General features: G+C 40.4%; 1 protein-coding gene across 5 annotated transcripts in view; it reads right to left on the bottom strand.

Annotated features, from left to right (window-relative positions):
- Nucleotides 1-12,563, bottom strand: part of LOC121272694 (retinol dehydrogenase 13-like) — a 98,447-nt gene extending 85,884 nt beyond the window's left edge. For 2 of the 5 annotated variants that reach the window (XM_041179436.1, XM_041179455.1), the window contains exon 1: nucleotides 12,402-12,563. In XM_041179436.1, coding sequence (XP_041035370.1) covers nucleotides 12,402-12,466 — 65 coding nt within the window. In that variant the 5' untranslated portion in view covers nucleotides 12,467-12,563. Of the gene's footprint in view, nucleotides 1-11,485; nucleotides 11,587-12,401 lie in introns of those variants that run through there. The other 3 variants (XM_041179426.1, XM_041179445.1, XM_041179465.1) reach the window with 2 other exon arrangements.
- Between the last annotated feature and the right edge of the window lie 1,576 nt (nucleotides 12,564-14,139).

Genomic DNA, 14,139 nt, shown 5'->3' with positions numbered 1-14,139 from the left:
ACCTATAAGCACCCTGTGGTCAGACACACCACACTCTGAAACCAAGTGACAGATGCTATGGATCTCCCCTCAACTCCCCCCAGATGCTTGTCACACCATGAGCCAACCGGTCTCACTGAACTCCATCTTTCATATGAGGGTTTCCAATCTCCACTCTCCAAGACCTAGCTTGGAATCTTCTCCCAGACCGATGCTTTCCCACAGACGCCTTTTGCAAGGGTTCACCTCCAGGGTTTTGAACTCTCCTTCTGATGTTGCTCTTCCCTGGGTCACCACGTGCAGTCAAGCAGTCTTCCATGCACTCTCTCTCACCAACTCAGCTGGCAACAGTGCCACTGCTTTAACTCCCATAGCAAAGAGTTACAGACCTTTCGTCTCTTTGGACCTTCTTGCCTCTTCTCACTTTAAGTCTGCTTCCTGCAGCTTTTGTCTCTTTAAATCTGAAGCTTGGAGCCCTCTATGTCCCTCAGTCTTAACTTCACTTAACAGGACCTTTTCCAGGTTCCTGTCCTTCCTTTGACTAGAAGATCTGCTTGGGACTTTACCTTGTTTGTGTCTCACTCCTTTGGCCTTGGGACCTTTTGGTTCTTTTGGGAAATCTGCAGCTCCCTCTCCCAGTGTCTCTCTCTGGGGTCTTGGCTTCAAAATGAACTTAAAACTGCTGTTTCTTTAGTTTTTCTGTGTGTCTATGGGAGGGACCTGCCTCGCTGGACCCCTGTTGCAAGGCAACAGCAGTTTCTTTTCCATTCTTATGTTTGTTTAACTTCTAACATGAGTTTTACAACTCCTAAAAGAGAAATGCAGGCACCTTTTTAGAGTGAAACTAAAACTCAATTTGACCTCTTAATGTAGATACAGAAATACAAATCAAACTTAAACATTAAAGCTAAAACTCATTCCTAACACCCATAAAAATACAAGTATAACTTGCTTAAACTATATCTATTTCCTAACATCTGGCACTGACACACTCTGGCATATTCTTCTCTTTGTTACTGTCACGCCTTTAGTTCATCTATAGGAGGTGTCTACTTACATATCAGAAATGACGGAAAGCTGTTCAGCCTCGTTAGCCTGAGATCCAAGACAAAGGTGCACCAAGTCCTCAGAGAGTTGCTCTATGCTGATGATACCGCACTAGCATTCCATACTGAGGAACACTTCAGTGACAAATGGACAGACTCTTTTACACCTGTAAAGAGTTTGGTTTGACCATCAGCATCAAGGCAGCAAATGTCTTGGTCCAGGATATTGCCAAACCGCCATCTTTCAGCACCAATGTAATGCTTGAGCTTATTGATAGCTTCATGTATCTTGGCTCCACAATCCCCAGCAATCTGTCACTTGATGCTGAAATCAACTCTCACATCATTAGAGCATTAGCTGTTATGTCCAAGCTGAGTGAGTGAGTGAGTGTGGAACAACAGCAACCTGAGAACACCAAACTGCATGTCTACTGAGCCTGTGCTCTCAGCAGACATCTCTACCTGTGGTGAGCCCTGGATAATGTATGTTAAGCAGGACAAAAGGCTGAACAGTTTCCACCTTCACTGTCTCAGATGTATCCTCACCATTGCTTGACAGGAAAAGTTCACCAACTCAAGGTTCTGGTGCATGCTAATACTGTCAGCATACACTCATTGGTAAGGCCACAATGTCTGCACTGCCTCAGCCATGTTCATCAGATGGAAGGTGGCTGTCTCACAAAGACTTTCTGTATGGTGAATTGGCCACCAGGTCATGACCTCCTGGGTGTTCATACCTCCACTCCAATGACAACTGCACCTGAGATATGAAGATCATGGACATTGACAACTGGGAGACAGCTACTGACGGCCACGACCTCTGGAGGCTGACTTTTCGAAGGGCATTGGAAGAGGCCAGCAGAAAATCTCATCTAGCTGAGAAAAGGGCCCAGAGGAAAATGAGGCCAGCGAATCGTGTACCTTCTCAGCCCACTGTCTTCCTCTGCAGCAAATGTGGCAGAGACTGCCATGCAGAAAGTGAGGTCTCTGAGCAACACCAGGTGATGCTTAACACAGAATTGACCACAACAACATAAAGCATCATCTGACAAAACAGAAGACTGCCACCATGCCTCTTCCATATTCCATAACTGCTCCCGTTTGTCTTTATTCATCCACAGAGGCTCACTATTGTTGTTTGTTCTATCCTTTCAGTGGAATATATTTTCCTGCACTCTGTTGGAACAGTTTAATATGTTTTCCATTGTTGATCTGCATCATAGCTTGCCAATATTGTTCCAAAGGGAAATCATATTTGACTCAAAATGTTAACTCTGTTTCTCTCTCCACAGATGCTGTCAGGTCGGCTAACTTTTTCCAGCACTTGGTTTTTATTGCCAATATTTTTGCTCATTTCACTTTGCAAGTTTCTATTCTCAGTCCTGCAAAATCAGCATTTCTCTAATCTATTAACCTGGTTTTCATCATACTTAGGTCCTTCTTCATTATCATCTTGAACTGTATTATATTATGGTCGCTATCGCTTAGATATTTCCCTATTTTGCTGCAGCTGTATAGGACATTGGTGTCTCTTGTGAGAGCAGGTGGAGGGTCTTATGAACAAGATTATGAGCTTGGAGAAAGCATGAGGAGAGATAGGAGAGAAACTAGAGAAAAATGCAAACTCAGGTCTAGGGCAGAGGATAACCTTAGAGGAAGTTTGGTAGGCTATTGTAGGGAGGGAGAGGGGTGACGAAGGCAACTGTTTGGATGGTCTCAATCGTATTAACAACAAATTCCATGAGTTCCTCATACTTGTTGTTGGAGATGTAGGTGGATGAGATGAGCAGAAACATTTAAGATTGTTCTAAGATGTTTCTGGAATCACATGCAGCGTTAGCAGATGAGCAGGATCCAATAGTCCTTCATGAAGTCGACCCTGATCTGGTGGTGAATGGTTAAACCAAGGTATCCATCATATCCGTTTAAATCTGTTTCCTTTGGATTTAAGAGAGTGGAGACAAGGGCATACCATGGGAATGGCCAGAGCGAGAGAGTAATTATTAATTGGGTATTGAAAGTTGAAGCGAGGGTGTGGTTGAGCAAAGCAGTAACTGCAAAAATATAATGGTAAACTGAGGGCCAAAGGCGCAACATATTGGAGACATAAATTTGTAGGGTTGGGAGGGAGAAGGTGGCTGTGGGTGGAGAGTAATATAAGGAAGTGATCAGAGGTGACCTTACCAGTGATTGATATGATGAATTCTAGGAAGTGGCCTTGAGTATGGGTTGGGGAGTTTACCTGGAGGGCAATATACTCAGCAGAGAGAGCTTGATGAATTGATATTAACACAGGTAGTGCTGTAATAAAATTTCCCTAAGAAAACTTTTAGTTAATTGTAGATATTTCAACATTGGAAATTTAAACTGGAAATGCTTACGTAGCAGTTTTCAATGGAGCTCATGATAATTTTAATATATTATAACTGTTGAAGTAAACAAAAATATAGGTTCCAATGCGTCAAGAAAAATACTGTGTCTAGTCCAGGATTTAATAAGTATTTCTAGTAAGTTCATACCAAGACATTAATACTTTACAAATATTTTTATATTCCAAATCAAGAAAAATTGATGTGGAATACTGAATGAGGACTTCCACTAATTTTCATGCATTCATCAACACTGAATAAATCTCTGTTTCTCATAAGCACCAAAGAAGGGTCTTATGGACTCAAAACTTTAACTTTGTTTCTCTCTCCACAGATGTTGCTAGACCTGAGTTTTTCCAACATTTTCTGTTTTTGTTTCAAATCTACATTTCAGTTGACTCCAGACCATTACCAGAAGTGGGGTGCCAACAAATGTCATAACGAATTCCTGCACAGTGCTTGCGACAGTTTTCTCAACATGACCCTTGTATTTATTCAAGGGTACATCTTTGACCTATTTACAGGGGATTCCAGGCTTCACTTTGCTAAGTGGTGGTCGTTAGCTGTAGGCTAAATTTAGGGGACAGCAATTATATTTCTGTCTTTGGCATAGTACCAAGCTTTCCAGTGCAGTGGAGAAAGTGGAGATATTAACAGAAGCAAACTCAAACAAATCTGTTGTATGTCTTAAATCATCTTGACATTAAAAAATGCATTTTTGGAACACAACAAAACTTAATTAAACCAAAAAAGATGGGCACCCTGACAAGATATAATCCTTCCATATTAAAAACAGCAAATTTATTTGTCTTAATTAATACGTAGCACAAGCAGACAGCTATGCTTTTTAAATACAAACAATGCATTCAACCCAAAAAAGTATATGGGCATCCTGACAAGGTGCAACTTTCCTTTCATATTATGAACTGACCACAACATTCTACAAGGAGAGTTCACCTGAATTTTCAATAGTTTATGCAGCCTGTTTGTTCACCAAAATTAATATTCATATATTGAATTCATTTTCCTTTGTTATAAGTAATGAGGCTGTGCGTGACTCAAATATAACATTAAATCAGCACCAGTCGTCCTATTGTGCAAGATGTTGATTTGCATGTGATTTTCGCACAAAACTATTCACATTTAATCAAGAACAGCCTGTTCCTTTTCCTTTGCTACATGCAGGAATTAGGTAAGTGACAAAAAACTGTTCACCTAGATGTTGCATGAAAAAGCTCTGCTTGGTAATCATGTAAATAGAATGCTGTATAGAATAAATGGACTATTCTATTATTTGTAGTTTTTCAGGACAACTATTTTTTTTTAAACACCTAATCTGCTCTATTCAGCTTAGGAGAATTAGAGTTGCCTTGAACACTCAAAATAACCCTAAATAAAAGGGAAAAGAACAAGCTGTGCTGTTTAAATGTGAATAGTCTTTTGTGAAAATAAGATGTAAAATAGAAAGTTGCATAATAACAGATCAGATCAAAGCTGTGGAGCCCTGTCACAACCAGATGTGAATAGTACTCAAAAATTAAACGGAAGGAGAAGGCTCCATGAACATCCCCATCCTCAATGATGCCACAGCCCAGGTCGTGAATGAGGAAAAAAGCAAAACTGAAATGGTAGCAATCATCTTCAGCCAGGTGATCCATCTTGATCATCTCCTGAGATCCTCATCATCACAAAAGTCAGTCTTCAGCCAATTTGATTTACTCAATGTAAATATCAAGAGATGTGGGGAGGTGGTGGCGTAGTGGTATTGTCACTGACCAGAGACCAAGGGTAATGCTCTGGGGACCCAGGTTTGAATCCCACCAAGGCAGATGGTGAAATTTGAATTCAATAAAAATCTGGAATTTAAAGTCTGATGATGACCATGAAACCACTACTGTCCTTACTTGGTCAGGCCTACATGTGACTCCAGACCCAGACTCTTAAATGCCCTCTGAACAAGGGCAATTAGGGATGGGCAATAAATGCTAGCCTAGCGACACCCACATCCCACGAATGAATGTAAATTAAAAAAGAGATGGCAGTGTATGCAGCAAAGGCCCCTGACTGTTGTGAAGACATGTACTCCAGAACTGTGCCTCTAACCAAACTGTTCCAGTACAGCTATAATACCTACCTGGCATAGTGGAAAATTGCTAGGACACACCCTGTCCATGAAAATCAAGAGAAAGTCAATCCAGCCAATTACTGCCCCATCTAGTCTCAATCATCAACAAAGTGATGAAAGGTGCTGTCAACAGTGCTTTCAAGTGTTCAATAACCTGCTCATCAAGTGCCAGCTCTGCCAGTGTCATTTTGTTTCATTACAGCCTTGGTTCAAACTTAGACAAAAGAGATGAATTCCAGAGGTGGGAGTGACTGACATCAAGCAGCCCTGATAAAATTGACTTGCCAGTCAATGGCAATCACTGACTAGAGTCATACCTAGCACAAAGGAAGATGGTTGTGGTTGTTGGGAGCCAATTTTCTTAGTCCCAAAATATAGCAGCTGGAGGTCGTCAGGGCAAAGTTCTAAATCAAACCATCTTCAGCTGCCTCATTAAAGACCTTTCCTCCATCATAATTTCAGAAGTGGAGATGTTCGCTGATGATTGCAGTGCTCAGGTCCAGTCACAACTCCTTGGATAATGCAGCATTCTATGCCTGCATGCAGTCACGCCTGGATAACATTCAGGCTTGGGCTCTTAAGAGGTAAGTAACATTTGTATCAGGCAATGACCATCTCCAACAAGAGATAGTTGAATAACCTTCCCTTATCATTCAATGACATTACTATGGGCGAATGCCCCACCAACAATCCTGTGGGTTTCCAATAACCAATAATGCTATGCTTACAAGTGCAGTTCAGATGCTGGACGTTCTGCAGTGATCAACTCATGACCTTACTGCCCAAAGCCTTTCCATCATCTACAAGAAACACCAGGAGTGTAATGGAATATTCTCCACTTGGCTGAATGAGCGCAGCTTCAACAACACTCACATAGCTGAATAGCATCCAAGACAAGGCAGCTGCTTGATTGGCACCACATCCACCACCTTAAACATTCACCCCTCCACCACCTATGCACCCTAGCTAATGTGTTTACCATATACAAGATGCCCTGTAGCAACTCACAAAGGTTTCTCTCAAACCTGTGACCTCTAACACCTACAAGAGCAAGGGCAGCAGGCGCATGGGAACACCAGCACCTCCAAGTTTCCTTCCAAGAAAGACACCTTGGGAAGTATCTGTTGCTTGCTCATGGGAAATTGGAGCAGGAGAAGACCATTTTGCCCTTTGAGCCAGCCCTGCCATTCAACTAGATCATAGCTGATCTACCTCAACTCTATTTTCTCGTACTATTCCCAACTAACTTGATACCTTTAATATCTATAAATCTGTAAATCACTGTCTTGAATATACTCAATGACTGAGCCTCCACAGCCCTCCGAGGTAGAGAATTCTTAAGATTCACCATCCTCAGACTGCAGAAATTCCTCCCCATCTAGGATACAAATATCAGTTCTCGAGCCTGAACAGTGTCAGAGCAGAATAACGCCAGGAAAACCAATCCCTATAACCCTTACAAAAGCAAAATACTGTGGATGCTGGAAATCTGAATGAAACACAAAGTGTTGGAAATACTTAGCAGGTCTGGCAGCATCTGTGGAGAAAGAAACAGAATTAATGTTTCTGGTCTGTGACCTTTCATCAGAATTTGATAACCCTTAGTAGTCTCTCCCAATCAGCATATTGTACTACTGTTCCATTTAATTTATGGAAGGAGAATCATTTGCAGAGCTTTGTGGAAAGGGCAAGGGAGTACAATTAACAGATAGCTTTTTCAAAGAGCTGACACAGGCAAGATGGGCCTAATGACCACAGTCTGTGCTCTATCATTCTGAGATTCTATATATGCTCTCTTTTGCCTCCTTGCTCCAGTAGTAATCACATCACATTCGATTTGAACTTGTCATCTATTCAAAAAGACTTATTTTTCATAATCTGCTCACATTGTATTAAAAAAATTGGAAACATGATATAGTGAGAAACAAAGGACTTGCATTTATTTAACACCATTCATGACCTCAAGACATCCTAAAGCACATTACAGCCAATGAAGCACTTTTTAAGTGTAGTCACTGTGGTATTTCAGGAAATACAGCAAGACCCTATAAACAGCAATGCAATAAAAATTAGATAATCAGCATTTTTTAATGAAGTTATTTGAGGTATAAATATTGGCTGAGATACCTTTGCCTTTTCCAAAATAATGCTGTGAAATCTTTTACATCAATCTAAAAGGACAGGTGGGGCCTTGTTTTAACAACTCATCAAAAAAAATTAATAATTTGCATGCAATTCCCTCGCCGAAATTATTACATCTGAAGAAGAGTCCCAAAATCAACCCTTGTGACACCCTGCTTGTCAATGCTTTGCAGTACCAAGAGTTCTTAATCATGGTTACCTTCAGTTTTTTGTGCTACATCAATTCACCACCCAGTGACATATTTTCTTATTCTATAGCTGTTAAGGCATTGCTACTCTATTTATGCTTAGAATTTTCCATATAATGGGATAAATATTTTTGTAGTAAAACAGCACTGTGCGTGTACCTACACCACGTGGACTGTAGCGGTTCAAGAAGGCAGCTCACCACCACCTTTTCAAGGGCAATTGGGGATGGGCAATAAATATTGGCCTAGCAGCAATGCCCACATCCTGTGAAAGAATAAAAGAAAATGTGCATTTTATTCAGGGTGCAACCATAAATATTTCCTAAACTAAACCTTAATTGGCCAGTGTATATTTAACATTTTCTTTTTCTATGTTTTAAAATTATCTTTCTCCCATCTGATGATCTGCTTACAGGCTTTTCAATATCACTTCACAAATGACAGCAAGTCTAAGTAACATCTTCAAATGAACCCTCACTGTGGGGAGAATCAATTAGTCCCCAACTGAAGCATATTTCCTACAGTATGAGACAGTTCCTCTATATTGTCCCTTCTTACTATTTCATATCACAAGATATTGGTAAACCCCAGGTACTTCTGTTAACTCCTTGTATTTCTTAAATCAAAATATGAAAACAGCAATGTCTTATGTACAAATATATCTTGATGTGCAACTGTTACTTAAAACAATCTTAAATGAGTCATTGTTCCTAAATACTCTCTTGTGTCAACAAGAGACATTTTAGTACAGCATTGAGTTTCTTTGGCACGTATAAGCATTGTTTTACAAACCAAACATTTTGAACATAGCTGGGATAGTAAAAGTATTTTTCTTTCACCAGTTATATATGTGCAGAGTCTTGGAATTGAACTCTTACTATTGGCATCTAACATAATGGTTAAGCTGTTCTGGGTTAAGAGCAATGCTGGTTAATTGCAGAATAAGGCTTCCTTAATCGTGCTTTCATCAATGTGTGCCTAATCCATTTTCATAGCCTTTCCCCTCCCCCATCAACATTGCTATTTCCATTTTCCACAGTAATGGTGGTCTTGCAGTTTTGTGCCATGGGTGAATACCTAATTGGGCCTGGGTTCAAGCTGTCAAGGAACCTTAAACAACAAAATTATAAAATTTAACTTCCAACATACTTATTAAAATGTAATTGGTAATATCATGTGGTATATTCAACATTTGAAAAGCATGTAGTTGAAGATTTAGATATTAAGTGCAAAATTTAATGTTTAACAGTTTTTTTTATGCCTTAAGCAAATAAGTAGCTGATACAGAGCTGGCCATTTGGTGGATGTCCTTCTTTCACCTCAAGCCTCCAACTTTTCTCATGTCTCTTTTTTTTACTTCTATAGTTAATAATGTATTATATGAGATAAATGAGGAAAACTGGTTTAAACCCGCATAACAGACCTGTTTTAAGAAAATTGTAAAGTAAAGTTTTTGCCAAACTCAATGCTCTATCTCCAAACTCCTACACATGCTTCTTCCTTCAATTTTAATGTTCTAATAATATCTAGAATTTCTGCTAGGCTCCTTGTTTAACATTATTTCCTTGCACCTCAAAATTGTAAACCTCTTGCTTTTATCAATACTTTCTTCCTCCTGCAATTCAAGATTTAAACCCAATCTTGATATATTATGTAAAGACTATACCTGATTCACTCAATCCAAGTGAAATTCTGTACCATTAATAAGAATTGAAAGGCTGGAAATACTCAGCAGGTCAGGAGAGGGAAGCAGATAACATTTCATGTTAATGACTTTTCATTAGAACTCGAAAAAGTCAAAAATGTAACAGGTTAAAACTAGGTTAAAAACAAGCATAAAGGTCACGGATTGATTAGGAGGAGGACATAAATTATAAATGCAAGAAAGCAGCACTGCAATTGTACAAAACAGTGGTCAGGCCTCATTTGGAATATTATAAGACATCTTATGGTCAGATGTGATAGATAGGCATGTATTCTTTATTCTTTCATGGGATGTGGACATCACTGGCAAGGCTGGCATTTGTTGCCCATCCCTAATTGCCCTTGAACTGACCTTGCTAGGTCATTTCAGAGGTCAGTCAAGAATCACATGTACCAGAGCAGTAAGGATGGCAGATTTCCTTCCCTAAAGGACATTAGTGAACCAGGTGGATTTCTACAATGATATAGTTTCATGGTCACCATTACTGACATGAGCTTTCCACATTTATTAACCAAATTTAAATTCTACCAGCTGCCATGGTGGGATTTGAACCAATGTCCCCAGAGCATTAGCCTGGGTTTCTGGATTACTAGTGCTGTGACATTACCACGACACCATCACGTACGTGATGAGCATTGGGGCTGGGGGTGTAGACAATGCTGGAAAACACCTACTCTGTACTACGATTGCAAAGTCTGGTCCTTTAGAGTCAGGCTGCCCTGGAGTCACTGAAGGTTCTCTTGGGTTTGCAAAATCCTTCAATATATCTTAAGGGGGGTAAGATTTTCTGCATGGTTATTCCCAAAAATGTGGTCATCACTGATGCCCAAATAAAATGGCCACATCTGCTACTTTGTGTGTGAGATGGCCCATTTTTGGGGGGGCTGTTTGTATTGCATGCTGTGTTTTGCACTGGGAATTTTTCACCTATTAGCATTGAAGAGCTTAAATCACTATTTAAGCACCCTAAGCTGGTATGATGGGCAGTTCTCTTGCTCTTGAAGGGCTAAAGGACATGGAAGAGAATTCAACAAGAATGCAAAAGAGGCAGGTCCCATCAAACCGATCCACAAAAACACCATCACGCTCAAGTACCACATATGCAAACCCACTCTTCTATTATTGAAATTTGCCCCTAAACAAAGGAGTTCAAAACATTCACTCAGTGCATGCCTGTTATAAATTAGAGTCTCCTTTCACTCTCCCAATGCATTCAGTTGCTGACTACGACTCGCTTGTATCTAGTTTTAACTAATGTTTGTTTTTTTGGTTTTGTATTTATGTTACCTATTACCCCATTGGGAGGAGATGGGTGGCTCCTAGGATGTTATGACCCAGTATTCCACATACATACTCAAGAGATGCCAATGATGGTGCCATATCTGAGACCTTCCTGGATGTTTAGATATGTCCTTACAGGGCAGTTCTCTTAACAGACTCCATAAATTGGTGTTCAGAAAGCAGCAATCATTTGTTAGCTCTGTCCCTAGAATTTTGTATCTAAGATAGCCATGAGCTGGCTCTTCATGCAGCATATCCCTGCTCCCCTAATGCTACCTCTTGTTGCGCTTTCTCACTCAGCATGTTTGATGTGGTATTCCTTCCTCAAAATCCAAATCCAAATCCTCTGACATGGATGTGTCTGTAGCTGTTAGAAATTGATTGAGTGATTTTATGTCCTGCGAGACAATATCACCTTGTGTGACTGAGGCTGGCAACTCCTTAGGGACATTGACAGAAATACAATAGGCACACTTATGATAATGGGATAATCAACAGGCTGTACAGGTGACTTGCCAAAAATATAGTACACTTTGATGCTGAGTACATTCTAATTTTGAGAATAAAGAATTCAGGAGTGCCTGAAAAGGTCAGGGGAGAGACAAAATAAACACCAATGATGGGAGGCACTGATGGCTTTTCCAACTGACCTTATCCATCTTGCTCTACTAATTCCGTGCCCACTATTAAGGATCATTTTAGCTAAGTTAGATGTGTTTCTTTGTCTCTCCATTCTCTTTTGTACTTTTTCCTACAAACAGAATTATTGAAGTTCTGAAAGTCAGAATCACTTAGACAATAACAATACAAGTAACCAGCCTGTCTTCCAAAACATGCAAAGTGTAAGAGAAAACTTGATGGACCAAATTACCTACTCCTTCTTCTCTAACGATATCATTTAAATTACACAGTAATAGTTATTTAACAAGGGAAGTGCTTCTTCTAAAACCATACATATATTTTCCCATCCTAGATAATCAGTTTGGAACTTAAATCCAAAAACATTATTGCAAGCCAGATGAAAGAAAGATTTAATAAAATAAACCGAACATAAAATTAAGAACTTCTGGAGAGTATCGCCCCTGCACTATGGCAACCTCTCCTCCAGCACTTGTATATTTACATCACTCAGCATACATAATTCATGAACTAAGGCATAAATTCTGACTCCCTAAACCATTTGCCCCCTTTTGAGATGCTCTTTGAAACCTAACTCTGATCAAACTTTTGGTAAACCGTCTCCTAATATCTCTACCTAAAGAAGGGTCCAATTGTCCGTTTGCATTCCTGTCAACTTTAGGACGTTATACTGTGGTATAGGCGATATATAAATTCTAATTAATGTTGCTCTTTTTCAGAAGCCGAGATATACGGTCCATTTTCTCTTTATTTGGATCTTCCAGTTTGTAGTTTTTAAGAAAGCACAACCAATGAAATTTCGTGTGGCCATCCGGTTCCGTACCACTTAGGCAGCACCGAAACTAAGAGGGCCTTTAAAGAGCTACGGGACTTGCAGTTTGTCAGGACCTGACTGCAGTACGAGCCAATTCCGATCAAACTACTCACTTGACTAGAACTGTCCCACCAATTACAGTCCCCGCGATCGATAGCGGCAATATATACTTATTCATTGTTCTCGTTCTAGTCAGTAAACGACTGCCGCCACAATCCCGATTTAAAGGCCAGTCACCGCCGGATCGTTAAATTCAACTGGCTCAGGAATCGCCGCTGGAAATCGACCAATCAACTCCGCGAAAGCAGCGCGCAGGCGCGTTTGGGGGTGCGGATCTTCGCGCAAGAGCGCAGGCGCAGAGGGAGGTGCAGTCCACAGTGAGGTCATTTCCCAGACTGCATTGTGATCTCTACCGTTCCACTAGTTGCTTTCCATCAGCATGTGTCACCACATATAGATTTAAAACAATACATCGAAATTCAAGCGATTCATGTATCTGGAAATAAACCTGTGTGAAAGTGCTTGCAGTTGTGCACAGAATTGTTAAGAAGAAGGCCATTCGACCCGTCATGTTCATACCAGCTATCTGCAAGAGCAACTGAGCTAGCCCCACACCCCAATAGCATAGCATTTTTTTCCTCTTATAATTATCGAATACCCTTTGAAAGCTATGATTGACTGGACCTCCACCATTCTCTCACATAATACTTTCCAGGTCCTAACCACATGTGGCTTGAAAAAGCTTCTCCTCATGTCGCCTTTGGTTCTTTTGCCATTCAATTGGTCTCTTCTGATTCTTGACCCTTCCACCAAAAGGAACAATTTGTCCTTATCTACTGTGTCTAGCCCCCCATGATTTTGAAAAACACAGTCAAATCTCTTGAGAAATGGACTTAGTAATTCTCAGCAGCCAGACCCTGGTGTTCAGCTTCAGTCTGGTTAACATAACCGGTCAAGAACGTACCCTGGAGTCACCCTGGACTACAGCCTCACTTACTGCAAACAACGGAAGAGGGTTACAGAAAAAAATCAAGATCAGAGTAAACATTATCTGGAAACTCTTGTGTACTCTTCTGCAGATAGTGTGAGCAGATAGCATCCACACATAATGCTTGGAAACTGTCCTTAATATATGAATGTGAATAATCAGTGGTACACTAAAATCAATTCATGTACAATGGCTTCCAGACCTGTGCCAGAAAGCTAAAAGACTGAAAGTGTTTGACTGCATTGAAGCCAGTCCAGAACTGCCAATCTGAAGACATTCAGATCCTACTGAATATGTGCCCCAAATCACACAACCCTTTCTGGAGCTCTGCAAATGTTTTGAACAATGCAGGTTTTGACAAAAGGACAAATAGCACAACCCCTGGGCTGACATCAATGTTGCCAACCAAGATTTGGTGAATGATCCAACAATACAGCATCAGAATTTGACCTCCCTCGAAAACAGTGACCTCCACTCAACAGAATCCGTACTCTCCATACAAGGGCATCACACCTCCTCTACAAATAGAATTTCAAGGACAGCTCAGCAGGCTACTGTGGTCACCCAGATCAGACTGATCACCAGATTGTGAATGAATATGGCCTATGAAAATTTGCTGCAAGATTCAGGGCAATCCACCTAACCACACACATTTCTATAACTTGGCTATCTATCTTGGATTTATATCTGTAAAGCTGCAAGATGTCACACGCAAAAAGAACAGTTGTTTGTTTCAGTTTGTTTTTCTATTGCCCCCTCTGCATTTCTCATTATTTCTGCCTCCCTTTATTTCTTTCCCTTGATGGCTGTCACACATTTCATTATCTCCATATTTCTCTGCTTAATTGTCTTTGATTCATCAC

Source organism: Carcharodon carcharias, chromosome 2 (assembly GCF_017639515.1).
Source record: "Carcharodon carcharias isolate sCarCar2 chromosome 2, sCarCar2.pri, whole genome shotgun sequence".
Classification (NCBI taxonomy): domain Eukaryota; kingdom Metazoa; phylum Chordata; class Chondrichthyes; order Lamniformes; family Lamnidae; genus Carcharodon; species Carcharodon carcharias.
The sequence above is the reverse complement of the archived record's forward strand: the minus strand, read 5'-3'. Positions and strand labels throughout refer to the sequence as shown.